This window comes from Archocentrus centrarchus, chromosome 23 (genome assembly GCF_007364275.1).
Source record: "Archocentrus centrarchus isolate MPI-CPG fArcCen1 chromosome 23, fArcCen1, whole genome shotgun sequence".
Lineage (NCBI taxonomy): Eukaryota > Metazoa > Chordata > Actinopteri > Cichliformes > Cichlidae > Archocentrus > Archocentrus centrarchus.
Window position 1 is genome coordinate 685477 of NC_044368.1, and position 16413 is coordinate 701889.

At 46.5% G+C, this 16413-nt stretch overlaps 2 protein-coding genes across 5 annotated transcripts; one reads left to right on the top strand and one right to left on the bottom strand.

Moving 5' to 3' along the window:
- The first annotated feature begins 1818 nt into the window (after positions 1-1818).
- ncaph2 (non-SMC condensin II complex, subunit H2) lies at positions 1819-10627 on the top strand. Of its 2 annotated transcripts, none has more exons than XM_030720652.1 (20): positions 1819-1953; positions 2741-2853; positions 3472-3573; positions 3652-3713; positions 3792-3870; positions 5720-5776; positions 5856-5935; positions 6030-6181; positions 6477-6610; positions 6685-6768; positions 7256-7319; positions 7394-7495; positions 7583-7627; positions 7790-7860; positions 8035-8146; positions 8227-8316; positions 8442-8491; positions 8692-8793; positions 8920-9069; positions 10397-10627. In XM_030720652.1, exons 2-20 carry the CDS (start codon positions 2746-2748, stop codon positions 10523-10525), a joined length of 1773 nt encoding a protein of 590 aa, XP_030576512.1. In that variant the 5' UTR covers positions 1819-1953; positions 2741-2745; the 3' UTR covers positions 10526-10627. The 2 variants fall into 2 exon arrangements, with proteins under 2 accessions (XP_030576512.1, XP_030576513.1); XM_030720653.1 differs by lacking the exon at positions 1819-1953 and adding an exon at positions 1961-2251.
- A 316-nt stretch (positions 10628-10943) lies between these two features.
- Positions 10944-13667, bottom strand: sco2 (synthesis of cytochrome C oxidase 2). Of its 3 annotated transcripts, none has more exons than XM_030720655.1 (3): positions 13544-13667; positions 13132-13322; positions 10944-12420 (listed from the first exon to the last, which is right to left on the bottom strand). In XM_030720655.1, the coding sequence occupies exon 3, from the start codon at positions 12399-12401 to the stop codon at positions 11586-11588; it is 816 nt and encodes a 271-aa protein (XP_030576515.1). In that variant the 5' UTR covers positions 12402-12420; positions 13132-13322; positions 13544-13667; the 3' UTR covers positions 10944-11585. The 3 variants fall into 3 exon arrangements, with proteins under 3 accessions (XP_030576515.1, XP_030576516.1, XP_030576517.1); XM_030720656.1 differs by lacking the exon at positions 13544-13667 and adding an exon at positions 12867-12990 and having other exon boundaries at positions 13132-13209; XM_030720657.1 differs by lacking the exon at positions 13544-13667 and adding an exon at positions 12828-12990 and having other exon boundaries at positions 13132-13209.
- Positions 13668-16413: the final 2746 nt, after the last annotated feature.

Consider the following 16413-nt stretch of genomic DNA (forward strand, 5'->3'; position numbering starts at 1 on the left):
AGCCGTCCTCTCAGACTAATAATACTCTCACTAATGCTGCTGCAGGAGGAGGAGGAGGAGGAGGAGGAGGCTTCCTGAGACCCACCACCACCATCATCATCATCATCATCATCATCATCACTGGTTTCATTTACTGCTTTTTGTAAATAAAGTTTTATTAAATCACAAAGAAAAGGTTTCATGTAAAGAGGACGAGTGTGATGATGATCCCTCACTCACTCACTCACTCACTCACACACACACACACACACACACACACACACACTCACACACACACACACACACACACACACAGAATGAACTGGAATCAAATCTGTGTGCAGAGCAAATCTCATCAGGTTTCCATCTGCATGAAATCTAATTTGTAATGTTGATTTCAGCTTCCTGTGATGATGTCACAGCGAGCAGCAGCACAGATTCACTCGCCACTCGCTTTGTTTCTCGTACAGGAACCCAACCAACTTAAACACTGAGACGACCACGTGACGACACGTCTTTTCATCCTTCTTTTGATCCAGAACTGTTTGCATGGGGGCTTTTATTTTGAAAGTTGGCTGGATGCTCGGTACTCTTCCTGTGCCTGACTTCCTGTCCTCCTCACCTGCTCCAGTTGATCCAGTCTCCACTAAAGAGAGAGGGAAGCTGCTCCTGAGGCGCACCACAGACCTCCTGCTGGGAGCGTGTTCCTGGGCTCAGCTCAGACACACACGAGCCTGAGAACTTCTGATTTACCTGAGACCTCCCCGCAGTGGACTTCCTGTTCTATAGGGGGCACTCTCGAGCTCTTCCAGAATGAATGTGGCTCTTCATGTTTGGGGCTGAAGGGTCCAGACAGTAGATACAGCTGCATTTTTAGATGTTTCACAGGTTTCTACTGCAGTAAAGTGTGAGGAACATCACAGCACCACATGAAGCCAGCAGCCTTCCTCTGATAGCATCACCTTCAACCACCACATCCAGCTGCTTCTTCTACACACATGAAGGTCCTGCTGGGCTTTAACAATGCTCCTGATGTGTGCTGGAGTTAGCACTGAGAAACAGGCCATGGGGAGGGCGAGCTGTCCTCAGCCCTTAATAACCGAAGGTGCTTTGAGGGCAGGATCAGCTTCACTGTGAGAAAAGCCGAAGGACAGAAGAGTGGTTTTATTTCAGCTCGGGTGCAGCATCCATGCTGGAAACTCAAAATTATTCTTTAGCTCCAAACATGCCAGTTCAGCGCGGTCCACAGAGGGTCTGCACACCGGGGGGTCGCTGCTGTTTCCACCATGAAAACCACGATGATGAAATTAAACTCATAAAACATGAAATGCTGTTCTCAACCTGTGGGGCGAGACCTACTGCAGAGCCGCACATTTCATTCTACAGTCAAACATCTGCTGAGATTGTTTCTGATTTTTTCTAAATGATGACACAAACAGTTTGTGATCATTTAGTGATCAGCATTAGATTAACTGGGTTCTTTGGTTCTTTGGTATCCTTTAACCTCACAGTGGTGTAGCAGGGTTTTAATGTACACACATAAGCAGTTCCAATGAAAGAAGGCTGTTTCAGTCTGGCTGTATAAACATGAATTATGCAATAAAAATTGTCCTTATTTTACTCATTTTTCAGTTTTTCCTGGACTTTAAATGCTATGCGCATTTCTGTGACTCTGTAGCATGTAATGCGCATATCAAAGGTTTTATGTTTTTATATTTTTTATGACAGCGTCCGTGTGCCGTGGAGTGGCGCAGCCTCCGTGCAGTCAGCAGAGCCGGAGTCTCCGCTCCAAACTGCAGCGCTGCCATCTAGCGGCCAGCGGCCTGCATCACACCGCGGCGCCGATAGGGGGCAGCACGCGCAGCAGCCGCACCGACTGTAGCAGCGAAGAAGGAATTTAACGCGGGGACGCGGGAGTGTTATGCTAACGGCTACAAACAGTTAGCTCCGGTGTGCGGAGCAGTCAGTCTGTCGGTGAGTTTCTCTAATTTTTACTCCTGAAACACCGACGCTGTCTCACGTCAGTGCCACCTGTTTGTCCTCAGGTGTTTCCGTTATAAACGTGGCCAAACTGAGCAGTTAGGTTAGCCGCCTGTGTGAGCTCTGACAGCCGCAGGTGATCCTTAACCGCTCGGCCAGATTGCGTTCACAAATCTGACTTTTCTGAGTTTGAGTCGGTTTGATGTAAAACTCGACCTGACAGAGGACTCATTAACGAGCTTCACTAAGCAGCAGGACGTTCCGGTGTATTCGGTGTTAGAATAAGAATCAGGTAAAGTAATTTATTCTTTGATCGCTGTTTGAAATAACCGCAGGTTTGACTGCAGCGGTGTTCATATTTGTGAATGGAGTTTGTTTTGCCCGTAGAGACGATCAGGTTAATAATGAGTCTGAACACCAGCGGCCACAGTTTGGTTTAATTTGCAGCCTCCGCTTCTTAGAGAGAAGAAAACCGATCATCGATATAATTCAGTGCATTCAGTCCTGCTGTACATCGATGTATTTACAGGGTTTATTTCTGCCCTTGTTTCAAAGCTTAAATCACTCCAAAGTGAGTGATCCTGATAAATGATTGATTATTGTTTTGTGTAAACATCGATCTGGGCTGCTTTCATGGTCTCCTCTACACCTGAACACTCACAGGTGGGCTGAATGAAAATCAGCTTTTCTCGAGTTTGAAACGGGAAAACGTCTGCAGAGAAACGAGCTGCTAAAGACAGCGTGATGTTTTCCAGGCTGACTCTGACTCTACCTGTTCCAGGTGTGATGGAGTCCGCAGAGAGCCGATACGCTCACCTGCTGCAGCCGATCAGAGAGCTCACCAAGAACTGGGAGATCGACCTGGCGTCGGAGCTCAACGACTACTTAGAGGAGGTAAAGCCCGGTTTCTTTCACACTTGCCAGCGTGAGTCGCATTTCACTTCAAACGTCACAAAAATGACAGAACACAGATTTATTTTTACCACTTTACAGCTTTCAGCCTCCATACAGACTGAGCTGAGACAGAAACATCTGTCTGCATTAGGTGTCAAACATGTGGCCCAGGGCCCAGATCAGTCCCTCTGAGTGTCTTTGTAAACTGTAAACCCAGCAGAGCGAGGGTGTCAGTCTGAGAAGCTTTCACAGGAAGCTTCATATGAATGTGTCAGAAGAATCACGGCACAGGTCAGACCACCGGAGCGGTCTGCCGTATCCGGCTTCGGCACGTCGGTCTCCGTGTAAACATTCGGACGGCTGAACGGGCCGGTCATCGCTTCCTCTGTGATCAGGGTCGTGATCTTTGCGTCTCTGTTGCTGCTGGCAGGAATATTCCTCTTCTTCAGTGTTTCACTGTCGAAGCCGCTCACAGTTGGTTTTCATTGTTGCTTTTGGAGAGTTGTGGTGGTTCAGATCATTCAAAAAAGGGCTGGTCCAGGTGGGATTTCAGTCAGTCTGATAGAGTAAAGGTGGAGTAAAGCTGAGCTCCTCTCAGTAACATCTGTCTGTCTGCAGCTGGATGATATGTGCATCATCTTCGATGGAGGGAAAACCAGGCTCAACTTTGCAGAGGCTGCACTGCTCATCCAGAGTTCAGCCTGCATCTACAGCAAGAAGGTGAGCCACGCAGGAGTCACGTGACCCCACGGCGTCTGTGATGGAGTCATGTGACCCCACGATTTCTGTGTTTTTCAGGTGGAGCTGCTGCACGGCCTGGTGTTCCAGACTCTGGAGTACATCAACGACAAGAACAAGAAGTAGGAGTGCCTCCATCCACACAGTGATTTGATCTCCTGCTGCAGGTTCACCCGTTTGTTTTTCTGTTCTCCCGACAGACGCAACAAGCAAGGGGTGGAGTCTCAGGACAGCAACGGCCAAGCAGCGAGCAGCCATGATGCTGATGACATGGACGAGGTAAAAAACACAGACATATGTTATTAAAGATTTTTATTTATGTGAGGAGCTGTATCCAAGGAAACATCCAGAAATTAGTCACAGTTCATCCCTGAACTCTTTCTGAACTTCATGAACATCTAAACCTGAAGGAGGAGATCACAGCGCTGATCCCTCCTGAGAGCATCTGATGGCTCCAGATGTTCAGTCTGTAACCTGAACTCTTGAGCTTTATCCTCATTAGTAATAATAGCTTCATTTTTTCAGAACCTTTAAACACACCGTTTACAAAACGCTTTGAGAGACGAGCAAAAAGAGGCAGGCAAACTAAAATCAAAGAAAAAAAACATAAAATGTTATAACAGAAAAACTATTTTAAATTGATACGGGTGTTAAAAACACCTTAAAAAATTTTCAGAAGTGATTTGAAGGGAGTTTCTGACACCGTGAGCCTGATCTCCTCGGGAAAGTCACTTCAAAGCCAAGGCTTCCTCGTGTAGGTTCAGCCTGTCTGCTATGGAGATCCAGACTGAGCTGAGCTTTAGAGGCGACCAATAAAATCTGAAAACCAGTCCTGGAGCAGACAGGAAGTCTGGATGGGGCTGAAACAGAAGAGTTTGTGGCTGCTGTTTTGAATTCCCTGTGTGTGAAGCAGCAGCTGTTCGGGTGAAAATGTGCTGCCTGTGCTCAGAGACAAGTTTGCATCATTTTTGAACCGCATCTTTATATAAGCAGGACATTAAAGGGGACCCAGAGTCGAGCCCTGTGGTACCTCTCAGGTAACGTGAGTGAACAGGTGAGCTCTGAAAGGTGAGAATGGGAGCAGGTGCGAGTCAGGTTTTACTGTTTGTGCTTCCCGCTCACTTTAGAGCAGCTGTTTTCTAACAGCTCTCACAGGGCATTCTGGGTAATGAAGTCACTATCTTAAAAATGAATATTTATTGTATAAACAATAATTTAACTGCATAAACTTTATGCCTATTTTTTTTTAAATTACAACTTTGATTTTATTTTTAGTTTATTTCTTAAAATTTAATCTCAGTTTTTATTTTTAAATCTTTACATTTTTATAAATCTTAAATTTTCCTCACAACAACTTTATATCTGTTTTTTAAAAGTTCTTATTTAAAAAGATTGATATAATTTAAAATTAAAAATGCTTATTTTCAACCCTTTTTATTGAAAAATTAATTTTAGTTTATTTGGTTGAAACTCAAACTTTATTTTCATGATTTTAAAGATTTTTTTTATATAATTTAAACCTTTATTTATAAAAAAATATATTTCCATCCATTCGCTTCCGCACATCCTGTTAAGGGTTGCGGGGGGGCTGGAGCCTATCCCAGCTGTCATAGGGCGAGAGGCAGGGTACACCCTGAACAGGTCGCCAGCCTGTTGCAGGGCCAACACAGAGGGACAGACGACCTTTCACACTCACATTCATGCTCTCATTCACACCTATGGGCAATTTAGATTAGCCAATTAACCTAACCCCAGTAAGTGCATGTCTTTGGAATGTGGGAGGAAACCGGAGTACCCGGAGGAAACCCACGCAAGCACGGGGAGAACATGCAAACTCCACACAGAGAGAGGGAGAGGCCTGGGCCAAGGTGGAATCGAACCCAGGCCTTCCAGATGGTATTCTAACTGTGAGGCAGCAGTGCTAACCACTACACCGTAGTGGTTTTTTAAAATAAAATTACCTTTCACCTCAGATTTTCACTAAAGTCTTTATTTTTTCCTTTACTGATTTTTATCTGCAGCTTTTTGTCCTAAAAACACCTTTTTGTGTTGAAGTAAGGAGTGCTCAGGTGTGCTCAGGTGTGTTCAAGTATAATGTAAACAGTGTAACGTCAGCTGTCTCCTTCAGTTTTCTACGTTGGACCTGGAAGTGTCGGACCGGTCCAAGAGGTGTGATTCCAACACGGTGAGTTTGAATCTGACCTCTGAACTCAGTTTACCTGCCGCTCGCTGTGACTTCTGACCATGACCTCTGACCTCTGCAGGCTGTGAATGTGATTCCTCTTCCTCCAGAGTCTCTGATTGCACCTGAAACCCACGAGAAGCAGAAACTGCTTCTCATCAGGTCAGTCATTCACACGTCAATCCAGCAGGTAAACAAGACATAAGCCCCGCCCCCTGGTGACAAGGTCTCACCTGGTTCTGTGTTTGTGTGTCAGTGTGAAAGGAGAGATCCTGTGCAGTCAGAAGGACTTCAAGATCAACCTGTTCCTCCCAGGTGAGGGGGACATGATCCTGCTCACGCTCAGATCAACTGCTCCCAGGTTCCTGCTTCACAGTGACCCCACACAGTCAGAGATCCGACATGCAGGTACACCTGCTCACACCTGTTCACTCCTGTCAGCACTGAGGTGCACCTGCTTTCACTCTTTTTATTCTTTCATTAGATTCAAACAGCACTCATTAACACAGCAGCTTTCCTCCATGTTTACCTCCTCCTCTGCCTCCTTCTTTTTCCTCTCCTTCTCTGCCTCCTCCTCCTTTTTTTTTTTTTTTTTTTACCTCCTTTCCTTCTCTGCTGCCTCCTCTTTTTACCTCCATCAGATTTTTTTTTTCTTATTATTTTCACTAATTCTGGTTTTTGAACTTTGACCTTTGTGGTGCAGATGCTGTGGCTCCAGTCGATGCCGCAGTGGGCGGAGCTGATGCAGAGGACGGTGGAGGTGATGCTGCAGACGACTTCCTTCCTATAGAGGTCCAGAACATGGAGCAGGAGGAGCACGTGGAGAGACTGCAGACGGTGATTCATGGACGAGTGTCAGCTCGTTTCTCTTCTTCTTCTTCTTCTGTAACTTTGGTCTTGGTGCGTTTCAGGCTCCGAGTGATGGCCGGATGATTCGAGAGAGGCGACAGCTGGAGGCCGACAAACCGAGGAGAGAGGACCAGATTCCTCCTGCTGTACGTTAATCTGCTGTAATCCACAAACTCAGAACTCATCTTTGACAAAACTGCGTTTCTGTAACATTATTTTCATGTTTTATTTCACTTTATTCGTTCTCCTAAATGTTGTTTTCAGGTGAACTTGATCTTCTCAGTTTTCTGATTTCATTATTATTCAAACTCATGATTTTATTTTCTAAAATTAAAGCACAACAGTAGTTTTATTTTGAAAAATTGACTTTTTTCCCCCTTATTTTGTTTTCTAACTGCATTTTTAATATTTAAATATTTTTCTTATAAGTTATTTCTTAAAATATTTCAGTATATTTTTCCAAGAAATAAATCCTGATGTTATTATTTCTGTATTAAACTTTCTCTCACCGTTTATATCAAATTTTAATTTTTCATAATTTAATGCTAAATAGTCATTTTTATTCATGTAAAAATAATTTCTTCCTGCGGCGTCCGTCTGTGATGCGGTTTCTCTTTCGTGTTTCTTCTTCAGGTGAATGTTTGGGCGTTCCACGACCCGTACGCCGTGCTCAGGGAGGACAAACCGCTGAAACCAGGTAACCGCGGGGGCCGCGCGCCATGTTTTGAGGCGGCGCGTCTGCCAGCGCTCACAGTTTTGTTTCCTCTGCAGGGAAGTGTTACAGGGTGCCCGACGGGCTGGACGAGGGAGGGAAGAGGAAAAGGAAACGAGCTGCGTCCCTTCAGGACTTCAGGAGCTGGTTCAGAGGAACCTGTAAGAGCAAACTGTTTGAGGTGTTCGTGTTCTTCCTGCGGAGGCTTTCAGTGTCAGTGTGTCACTTCCTGTTTGTGTTTGTTTCAGTCGATCCTCCGGAGCACAAGTTAAAAAATGGACCCACATTCACAGGTAACGGAGAGCAGTGCTGAACACCAATCAGCTCCACACGTATGACGTCTGAACACACTGTGGGCGTGGCTTCTGCCTGTCTGAGCTTTGGCTAACGAGGAAAAAAAAGACTTTTATTCTGAAGTGTCCAATTTATTGTTTCTGATTTCCGCTGTTTTTCAGACCTGAACTACGTCTATCTGAGCACAGTCAAAGTCAAACTGAAGACTCAGAAGAGGATCAACAGAAGAGCCGTAAGACACCAACTCACATTTATTCACATCACACCTGACAGTCAGCTGACATCACACCTGACATCACACCTGACAGTCAGCTGACTGTCAGGTGCTGAGTTAAGTCAGTTTGTCTTTAAGCCATTAGAGTCAGAGCATATGACCCGTTACTACCATGTTTGTGATGTCACTCAGGGCGTGATGATCTCTGATGAGGAACTGAGGAGGACCTTCCTGCAGCCGGAGGAGGCGGGGCCACACCAGGTGGGGGCAGAGCTTGTGGAAGAGTTGAGACAGGACCTGCTGGGTAAGTTTGGTTTCAGGGTTCATTAAAAGGATGTTTCAGTCTGTCACAGCAGAGGTTTAGAGGCTGATGACTCTTTAAAGGTGGAGACAACACCTCGGACAACGAGCACGAAGCGTTTCCTGACGACATCCCGGCCGAGTTTTTGGGAGGACCGGACCTCATTTTCCCGGGTAAAAAGCTTCAGATTTAGACTGTTAGAGTTCAGTCTGTGACTGCAGCTGATCGGTCGGTTCAGCATCAATACAGGAACGAAAACAGAACATTTGTGATGATCTGATGATGTTTGTGTCTACAGAGGCTCAGCGAGATCAACTGAGTTATGAAGATTTGGTGAAGCTGCGAGTGGTCAGTGATCAATACTGTTATCAGTAATGATTAATGTGTTCAGGATCAGATTTTTAATACCTGCAGCCGTTCATTCACGAAGTAATCATTAAAATCAGCAGCTCATTATCAGTCATGAAGAAGAAAATCTGAGTTTCAGGTGAAACTTTTATTTTGAAGAGCAGAAAGTTAATGAACCCTTTCCTGTATGTGGTGTTTAGGAGCAGCTCGTGGTGAACAGTCGGGGTTACAATCAGGAGACGGCGTTGTCTCAGAGGGTCAAAGAGTGGGAGGAAAAGATCCGCCCTGAACTGGCCCTGCAGGTAAAACCAGGAGGAGCTCTGAGTCTAAACCCCGCCTCTGAGTCTAAACCCCGCCTCTGAGTCTAAACCCCGCCTCTGAGTCTAAACCCCGCCTCTGAGTCTAAACCCCGCCTCTTGGTTTTCCAGGAGGAGCGCCCAGTGTTCGACATCCATGATTACGGAGATCGCATCATGAGAGCGCTGAGTGGCGTCGGATGCCGCAGGTCATTCGCCTCCATCGTTCATGGTCTGGACAACTTTGAAGCCTCCAAGTACCTGCTGGCCTCCCTGCAGCTGGTAAAACATCTGCACAAACATTGCCGATCAGCCAATCACAGCACAGAGATCACACACATCTCTGCGGTGAGATGTGAAGGAAGTTTGACATGTGCAGCTTTCTTTGTGTCAGATAACCGGTATCATCTCTGCTTCAGGCTCTGAGCACGCTCACATAAAAAGGGGCGTTTCACAGGTCATGTGACTCAGTGATCCCTGTGAGTGCCGCCTCCTCCAGTCAGTCTCAGGTGATGATAAAATCTCTAAAAATCTAAGAGTAAATAACCTGAGATTAAAGCAGCAGAATCTGGTTAATCTGCTGGTTTCTGGCACAGCAACAAAGATCTGAGTGGTTGTGATTCGCTCTCAGTGCTGCTGCTCATTTCTAAGGTGACCGTAAAGCTTCCTGTCCCACAGCCTGATGGAGGAGACGTGGAAATCAGAGTGAGATTAGTGTGACCGAACAGGTATGAACAGGTGTTCTTGGTGTGTGTGTTTGTGGCGGGTCCAGCTGATCATCACCTGCTGACAGTTTTTGTTCTCCCAGCTGCTGTTTCTGGGTTTCAGAGTCAAGATTAAACATAAGAACAGAACTGAAAGATGAGCTCAGTCTTTAGGCTCAGAGTAACTTCAGGAAAAAACGATGAAGAATCTTTATCATCGTTGCTCATCAGGGAAACAAACACTGAAAGACTTCAGACCCTCCTCTCTCCCCACACAGGTACATCTGAGCTTCCAGGAATTACAAAGATCTGATTGGTCAGTAGGAGGTGATTTCATACCCGTTGATCTCTAAGAACAGAACAAGTTACCACGGTGATTTATCCCAGTACCTTTCATGACACAGGAAACTGGATTTCAGCTCGCCAACACTTGAACCTGCACATGCTCAGATCAGACGTTCTGTCTCCTGATGAGCTCACGGTCTGTCGCTGGTTTCAGGTCTGACTCAACATTTAAACTTTGGTTCGATAGTGACATCACCCTCTGTCTGTCTTTTATTTATAGTCTGTGTTTAGACCCAAGCGTGTTTTCGACCTGCTGTGTTTCTGTTCGCTCACGCCGAGAACAGCAGGGCGGATATTTGGGGCTTTTACTGTGAAAAGCTGACAGGAAGAAGCTCTTCCTGTTCACGTGTTGTGACGTTCGCTGAACTTGCAGGTTAACAAGCATTCTGATCAATAAACAGCTGCCCGATAGAGCTGATAATTGATCAGTCACTGAAACAGGGAGAAGCATCTTTACTCAAAGGTTTTCACAAATACGAAGTGGGTTGTTACACATTTTCATTTCCTGTCGGTAGATCGATGCAGCTGATTGGTTACTGATCATCGCCCTCTTCCTGCAGGCGAATGACTACACGGTGGAGATCGACAGCAGCGCCGGTTTGGAGGACGGTCTGGACACGATGGGTCTGACTCTGCTCAGCACGCACAGAGCAACGGACAGATTTCACACGCTGACGGCCTCCGCCTGAACGCAGCACGGGCCGCCGTCACTCAACCAGGACGACACATTTGATCAACGATCATGAGCTCAATATTACTGAATATTTGTAATAAAATGTTTGTGGACATTTTTCCCTCAGTCTGGTCTCTGTGGGGCAGAGGGCAGGAAACAGGAAGTGTTACAGCGACCTCCGCCTCTCATTTACAATAAAATGTTACATTTTACACAAACAGGAAGTCAAGCTGCGCCCGTTATTCCCGCAGTGAATAACGGGCGCAGTGAGTATTTTACCGTTAACGGTAAAATACATAAAATAATTTTATTTATTTCTCAGAAATTTGAGGAACAAATTAAACTCAAAAAATGAAGCTGATTTTACTTTTTTCTTAAAAACACAAACTTTTTTTTCCAGTTTTTCTATCAAACATAAAAACTCAAAGTTCCCGTTTCCTGTTTTTACTGCATTAATTTATTTCAATGATGCAAGCACAGTGATGATGATGGTGGTACCAAAGGTCAGGTTGGTGTTTCCACGGAAATGTCAAAACAGCTGTGCAGGCTTTCCAGAGCAGATCCGTCAGGTGTGTGTGTGGAAAAACCGTGTTCTGCATCATGTGATTCAAAGTCACAGCTGCTCCATCAGTTTCAGTCTGTCTGTGTGACAGCTTACATCATCATTACATCATCATCCAAAAAAAAAGCCACTCCAAAATGTCTTATTTCACTTTTAGTTGCAGCGTGACCCCAGGTCGTGACCCCGGGCCTTCAGATGGAAGCAGTTTGAGACAAAGACAAGGACAGCTTCACCTGTCTGATACAAACACCTCAAACAGGAACTCTGTCCAGGTAAATCTGACGTTTTATCACAAATAGAAACAGGAAGTGAGACGGCGCCATCCACTCAGGACGTTCCCACCGTCTCTTTTATGTTTTTAGTGATTAATGATAAAACTCAAAGATTCAAACACGTTTACAGCCCCGCATCACCACAGAGGCACATCCTGGATGAAGACAGGAAACCATTAATCCTCCATCGTTGAGTGGTCATTACAGGAAAGGCCCCTGATTGGCTGCAGAACTGCTGGAACTCAGAGTGTGACGTAGCTCTCCATGTGTTTGCGGACGCTGTCGGCGATCTGCTCGGCGCTCTTCATCCTGTTGTAGTAATCGAGGAAGAGGCCATCGGGGCTGATGAGGTAGATGAGTATCGTGTGGTCCACGATGTAGTCGCCGTCCTCGTCTTTGGGCCCGGGGCTGGCATACACTCTGTAGTCTCGCCCCGCGTGCTTCACCTCCTCCGCCGTCCCCGTCAGCCCGATCAGCCGGGGGTGGAAGTCTTTGACGTAGCGGGCGAGCGCCGCCACGTCATCCCTCTCCGGGTCCACGGTGATGAAGAGCGGCTGCACCGGTGGCAGCGAGGCGTTGCGGTCCAAAGCTGCCACTGCGACGCTCAGCTTGTCGAGCTCGTCGGGGCAGATATCGGGGCAGTGCGTGAAGCCGAAGTACAGCAGCACCCAGCTGCCCAGGAAGTCCCGCTTGGTCCTGCGGCGCCCGGTGTGGTCCACGAGGCTGAAGGTGCCCTGACCCAGCGCCACCTGCCGCAGCTGCTCCACGCGCTGCCGCCGCAGCTTCTGCTCCCTCTCCGCATGAACGTACCACCACACGCCCAGCAGGCTGCCGCCGAACAGCACCGTGACAAGCAGCCGAGTGCGCAGCTTTAGTTTGGCCGCCGCCGCTGCCGTGTCCCGATCACCAGACAGGAAGCGAGCCTGAGGGCGCCCACCCACCTGGGCCGGCCGCTGCCCCAAGCTCAGCACCACCGAAGATGCAAAAGTCCTCCCGAGGCTCCGCAGGAGTCCCCGTCCTCCCTGCAGGTCACCCATGATGCACCGCAGCGCCAACATGTCCAACGCCAATGTCCTCCTGCAGAGATGAAGACCAGATTATTCTGATTGGCTCACCTGTCAGAATATTGATGGTAAACATGAACTGAAGTGATCCAGGTGTGATTTATAACCATAAAACTTCAGATCCATTTATTCTACAGCCACAAACAGCCTGAGACAAACTTTTAGATTTTAATTTTTCCACAAATTCATGTCAGAGTGTCGCATTAAAAAACAATCATCATATTTTGTTTTTATGCGTGTTTCCATTTCCACTCTGAACCTCGCGCTGAATCTTTAATGACTTTAAGTGAATAGTTTTGGCCTGTACGAGCTTCCATACCCTACGAGCCTTTCTGTGGTTATTCCTGTTTCTGTGACGTTAAACCCTCCTGGACTACACCTGAGACCTTCACCTTCCCTCAGGTGAGTTTGTGCTCTCACCTGTTACTTGTTAGCGTTGGTTTATTAAGTGGTAAATACCGGAAGTGTCCGTTCCTCTTCAGCAGCCGAGCGGGACCGCGTCACGCCGCGGTTACGTCACAGGACAAGTTACGACAAACACGATCCGGACCGACACTGCGCTGACATCAGGACTGGCCGTTACCTGGTAACGGAGGGTTAACCAGCGCGGTTAGCATGAAACACTGAGGCTGAAGCTAATGCTAACGGCCCGTCAGCATGTGCTGCTAACAGCATTAGCCTCGTGTCCTCAGCGAGCTCAAATAAAAACGCACTGCCGACTCACCTGTTCACCTGTCAGACCCCTCACGCCACGACCCGCTGCTGTCACACGCGAACCGGACCTCCTGCTTCTTCTTCTACGGTGGCGTACTGCAAACACTGAGGCGCAACACCGCCACCTGCTGGAGTAATGGAGCAGGACTTCGAGTCTGCGCACCTACACCCAGACACCGCTCCTGCTGCACCTGTCTCCACCTGTAATGGATCCAACCTTCACGTCTTATTTCAGAGTTCCTGCAGTTCCGCAGCCGTCACTGCAGAGCACACCTGAGGTCACTCACTAACAGGTGCACATTTTAAATATTAAATGTGGTTTCATCAGAGCGCTCGAAGCTCCGCAGACAAAACACGGCAGCCTGAATACACGTCCAGCTACAGATCAGACAGTGTAACCCAGCTCATACACCTGTACTCACCTGCGCACGCTGTTAAATCCTCTGTGAATGTATGTGAAGAAGGATAAAGTGAAATAAGCTTTATTCATCCATCTCTGATGGTGTGACAGGTTATTTCAGTCAGGTGGCAGTGACGATGAAAGGGACAGGAAGTGAGGTGAGGTGACAGGTAAACTAGTTCTCTTCATTCACCAATTATTTCATATTCGCTGAAACATTGTGCGTCAGTGTAATGTGTGTTTGATTTGTGTTTCAGCTGCTGCTGTAAGGCTGGTTTCCTCCACTAGATGGCATCCTGCTACAGATGCAGGTCGCGTCCATTTTCCCTTTAACTGAACGCTTGAATCAGCCAGAAACATCCAGAGGAGCCTCTGCTCACCTGAGCATGAAGCTCTGCTCACCTGAGCATGAAGCTTCGCCTGCAGCAACACAACACATACACAAGATACAAAATCATGACTTTAAAGCCAGTAAGAAAAAACAATCATGTTTTTCATGTTTCAGTTTGCTGCTGAGATGAAGTCATTGTTACCTGTAAGATAAAGTCACACACAGGTGATTCTGACAGGTTACCTGCAGGTGATGTTCCTCTCTGTTCACCGTGTTTAGGTTCACAGTCTGCAGCAGCTCTGCTCAGGTTACATCACACTTTCACTGAAGGATGTCTGTCAGTGTCTTCTCTGCTGTGTCACTGCGTGTTTTATTAATGAGCTCTGGGCAGCACAAACCACCTAAAGCACCACTGAAGAAGAAAGCAGGTCACATCACAGCAGCACAGACACGCTCGGTCTGAATGATCCCACAGATGCATGCCCTACTGCTCATTTCCTTCTTCTCATTATTGTTATTATTTTTTATTATAACCTTTTTATTATTATTATCATTATTTTGGTGAGATACGCCAGAATGGTGCAGAGGTTAGTGATGTTCCTTCACAGGAAGAAAGTTCCTGGTTCCAGCTTCCTGATTGGCTGGTTTCCTCCCTCAGTCCAATTTTAATAATAACTAATGATTAAATACAGAGTGGAGTATAAACAGAGTAAAAAGAGGTGAATGAAAAGAAACAGTGCATCATGGGAACCCCCCAGCAGCCTAGGCCTATAGCAGCATAACTAAGGGAGGGTTCAGGGTCACCTGATCCAGCCCTAACTATAAGCTTGATGATAAAGGAAAGTTTTAAGCCTAATCTTAAACATAGAGAGGGTGTCTGTCTCCTGAATCCAAGCTGGGAGCTGGTTCCACAGAAGAGGGGCCTGAAAGCTGAAGGCTCTGCCTCCCATTCTACTCTTAAGTATCCGAGGAACCACAAGTATTAACTATTGAAGGACATATCCTGGTCAAAAATGACTCCTAGATTTCTCACAGTGTTACTGGAGGCCAAAGTAATGCCATCCAGAGTAAGTATCTGGTTAGACACCATGTTTCTAAGATTTGTGGGGCCGAGAACAAGAACTTCAGTTTGATCTGAATTTAGAAGCAGGAAATTAGAGGTCATCCAGGCCTTAATGTCTTTAAGACATTCCTGCAGTTTAACTCATTGATGTGTCATCTGGCTTCATTGATAGATAAAGCTGAGCATCATCTGCATAACAATGAAAATTGATGCAGTGCTTTCTAATAATACTGCCTAAGGGAAGCATGTATAATGTAACTAGAATTGGTCCTAGCACAGAACCCTGTGGAACTCCATAATTAACCTTAGTGTGTGAAGAAGACTCCCCATTTACATGAACAAACTGGAGTCTATGAGATAAATATGATTCAAACCACTGCAGTGCAGTACCTTTAATACCTATAGCAAGCTCTAATCTCTGTAATAAGTCTGAGGTCTATCTTGCTGAGGTCTGCAGTCTCTTCTCTTCTCTCTGGCTGTCCTAACAGCGAAGTGCAGCTGAGTGAATCTTAACACAGTCTCTGTGGCCTGTTTGAAGCCTTTATATAACTCTCTGCAGTGCTGAGCACACACAGCACGACTGCACACTCCCACCGCTCTCTGTTCAGTTCCTGTCAGGCCTCTGAACATCCACATTAACACAGACCAGCTATAAAATGTCTCAAAAAGTCTCTGAGAGCCTGAAACTCAGAGATTCAGAGCGAAATGGAGACGCTGAGGTGCCGACAGCAGAGAGTTTCAGCCTTTTCCTTCAGGAACTTCTCGCTTCATCAAACTCAACGTTTAGATTGAAAGTTTTGGCTCTCCAGTGATGGAGGTCAGACTGAACTGTGAATACATTTATTTGAGTTCATATTTTATCGGTTTTCATTTTATTTCACTCAATAAAATCTTTTTCCACACCTGGTCGTCGTTTTTAGTGTAGTTTGAGTTCATGACACGAAGCTTATTTAGATCGGTGGGCGGGGTTTGGGTGGCTGTAACTCAGGAGGTAGAGCAGAACACCTATTAATCGGAAGGTTGGCGGTTTGAATCCTGGCTGCTCTGAGCTGCGTGCCAAAGTATCCTTGAACTCCAAGTTGCTCTCAGACAGGTTGGAGTATGAATGGGTGTGAATGGTAAGCACTTAGCTTCAGATGGAAGTGCTTGTATGAATGGGTGAATGCAAACATGTTGTTTAAGCACCGTGAGTGCTCAGAGTGGAAAGGCGCTGTAGGAGAACCGGTCCATTTACATCAGTGTCAGAGAAAGACGGCGTAGTTTGAGCTGTGGATGATGCAGAGCTGCTCTCAGAGTCCACGAACAAAAGTATGAACCTGGAAACGAGCAGAACGGATCTGTGGGCTGTTCTGTTGATGTGAGTCATACCTCGGTGACAGCTGTCCTGGGTCCGTGACCTCGTGTGTCTTTGTGGTGATTTTGTGGGACCTTTGTGATGTTGCTGCTCGGCTTCGTTTCCCTCCTCTTTCATCTTCGTGGACTTTAATGATATCCAGCC

Coding starts and splice junctions, on each gene's coding strand:
- ncaph2 (XM_030720652.1), top strand. CDS start 2,746: ATGGAGTCCGCAGAGAGCCGATACGCTCACCTGCTGCAGCCGATCAGA. Junction 5,936..6,029: donor CAGAAACTGCTTCTCATCAG/GTCAGTCATTCA, acceptor TTTGTGTGTCAG/TGTGAAAGGAGAGATCCTGT. Junction 8,492..8,691: donor ATTTGGTGAAGCTGCGAGTG/GTCAGTGATCAA, acceptor TGTGGTGTTTAG/GAGCAGCTCGTGGTGAACAG.
- sco2 (XM_030720655.1), bottom strand. CDS start 12,401: ATGTTGGCGCTGCGGTGCATCATGGGTGACCTGCAGGGAGGACGGGGA.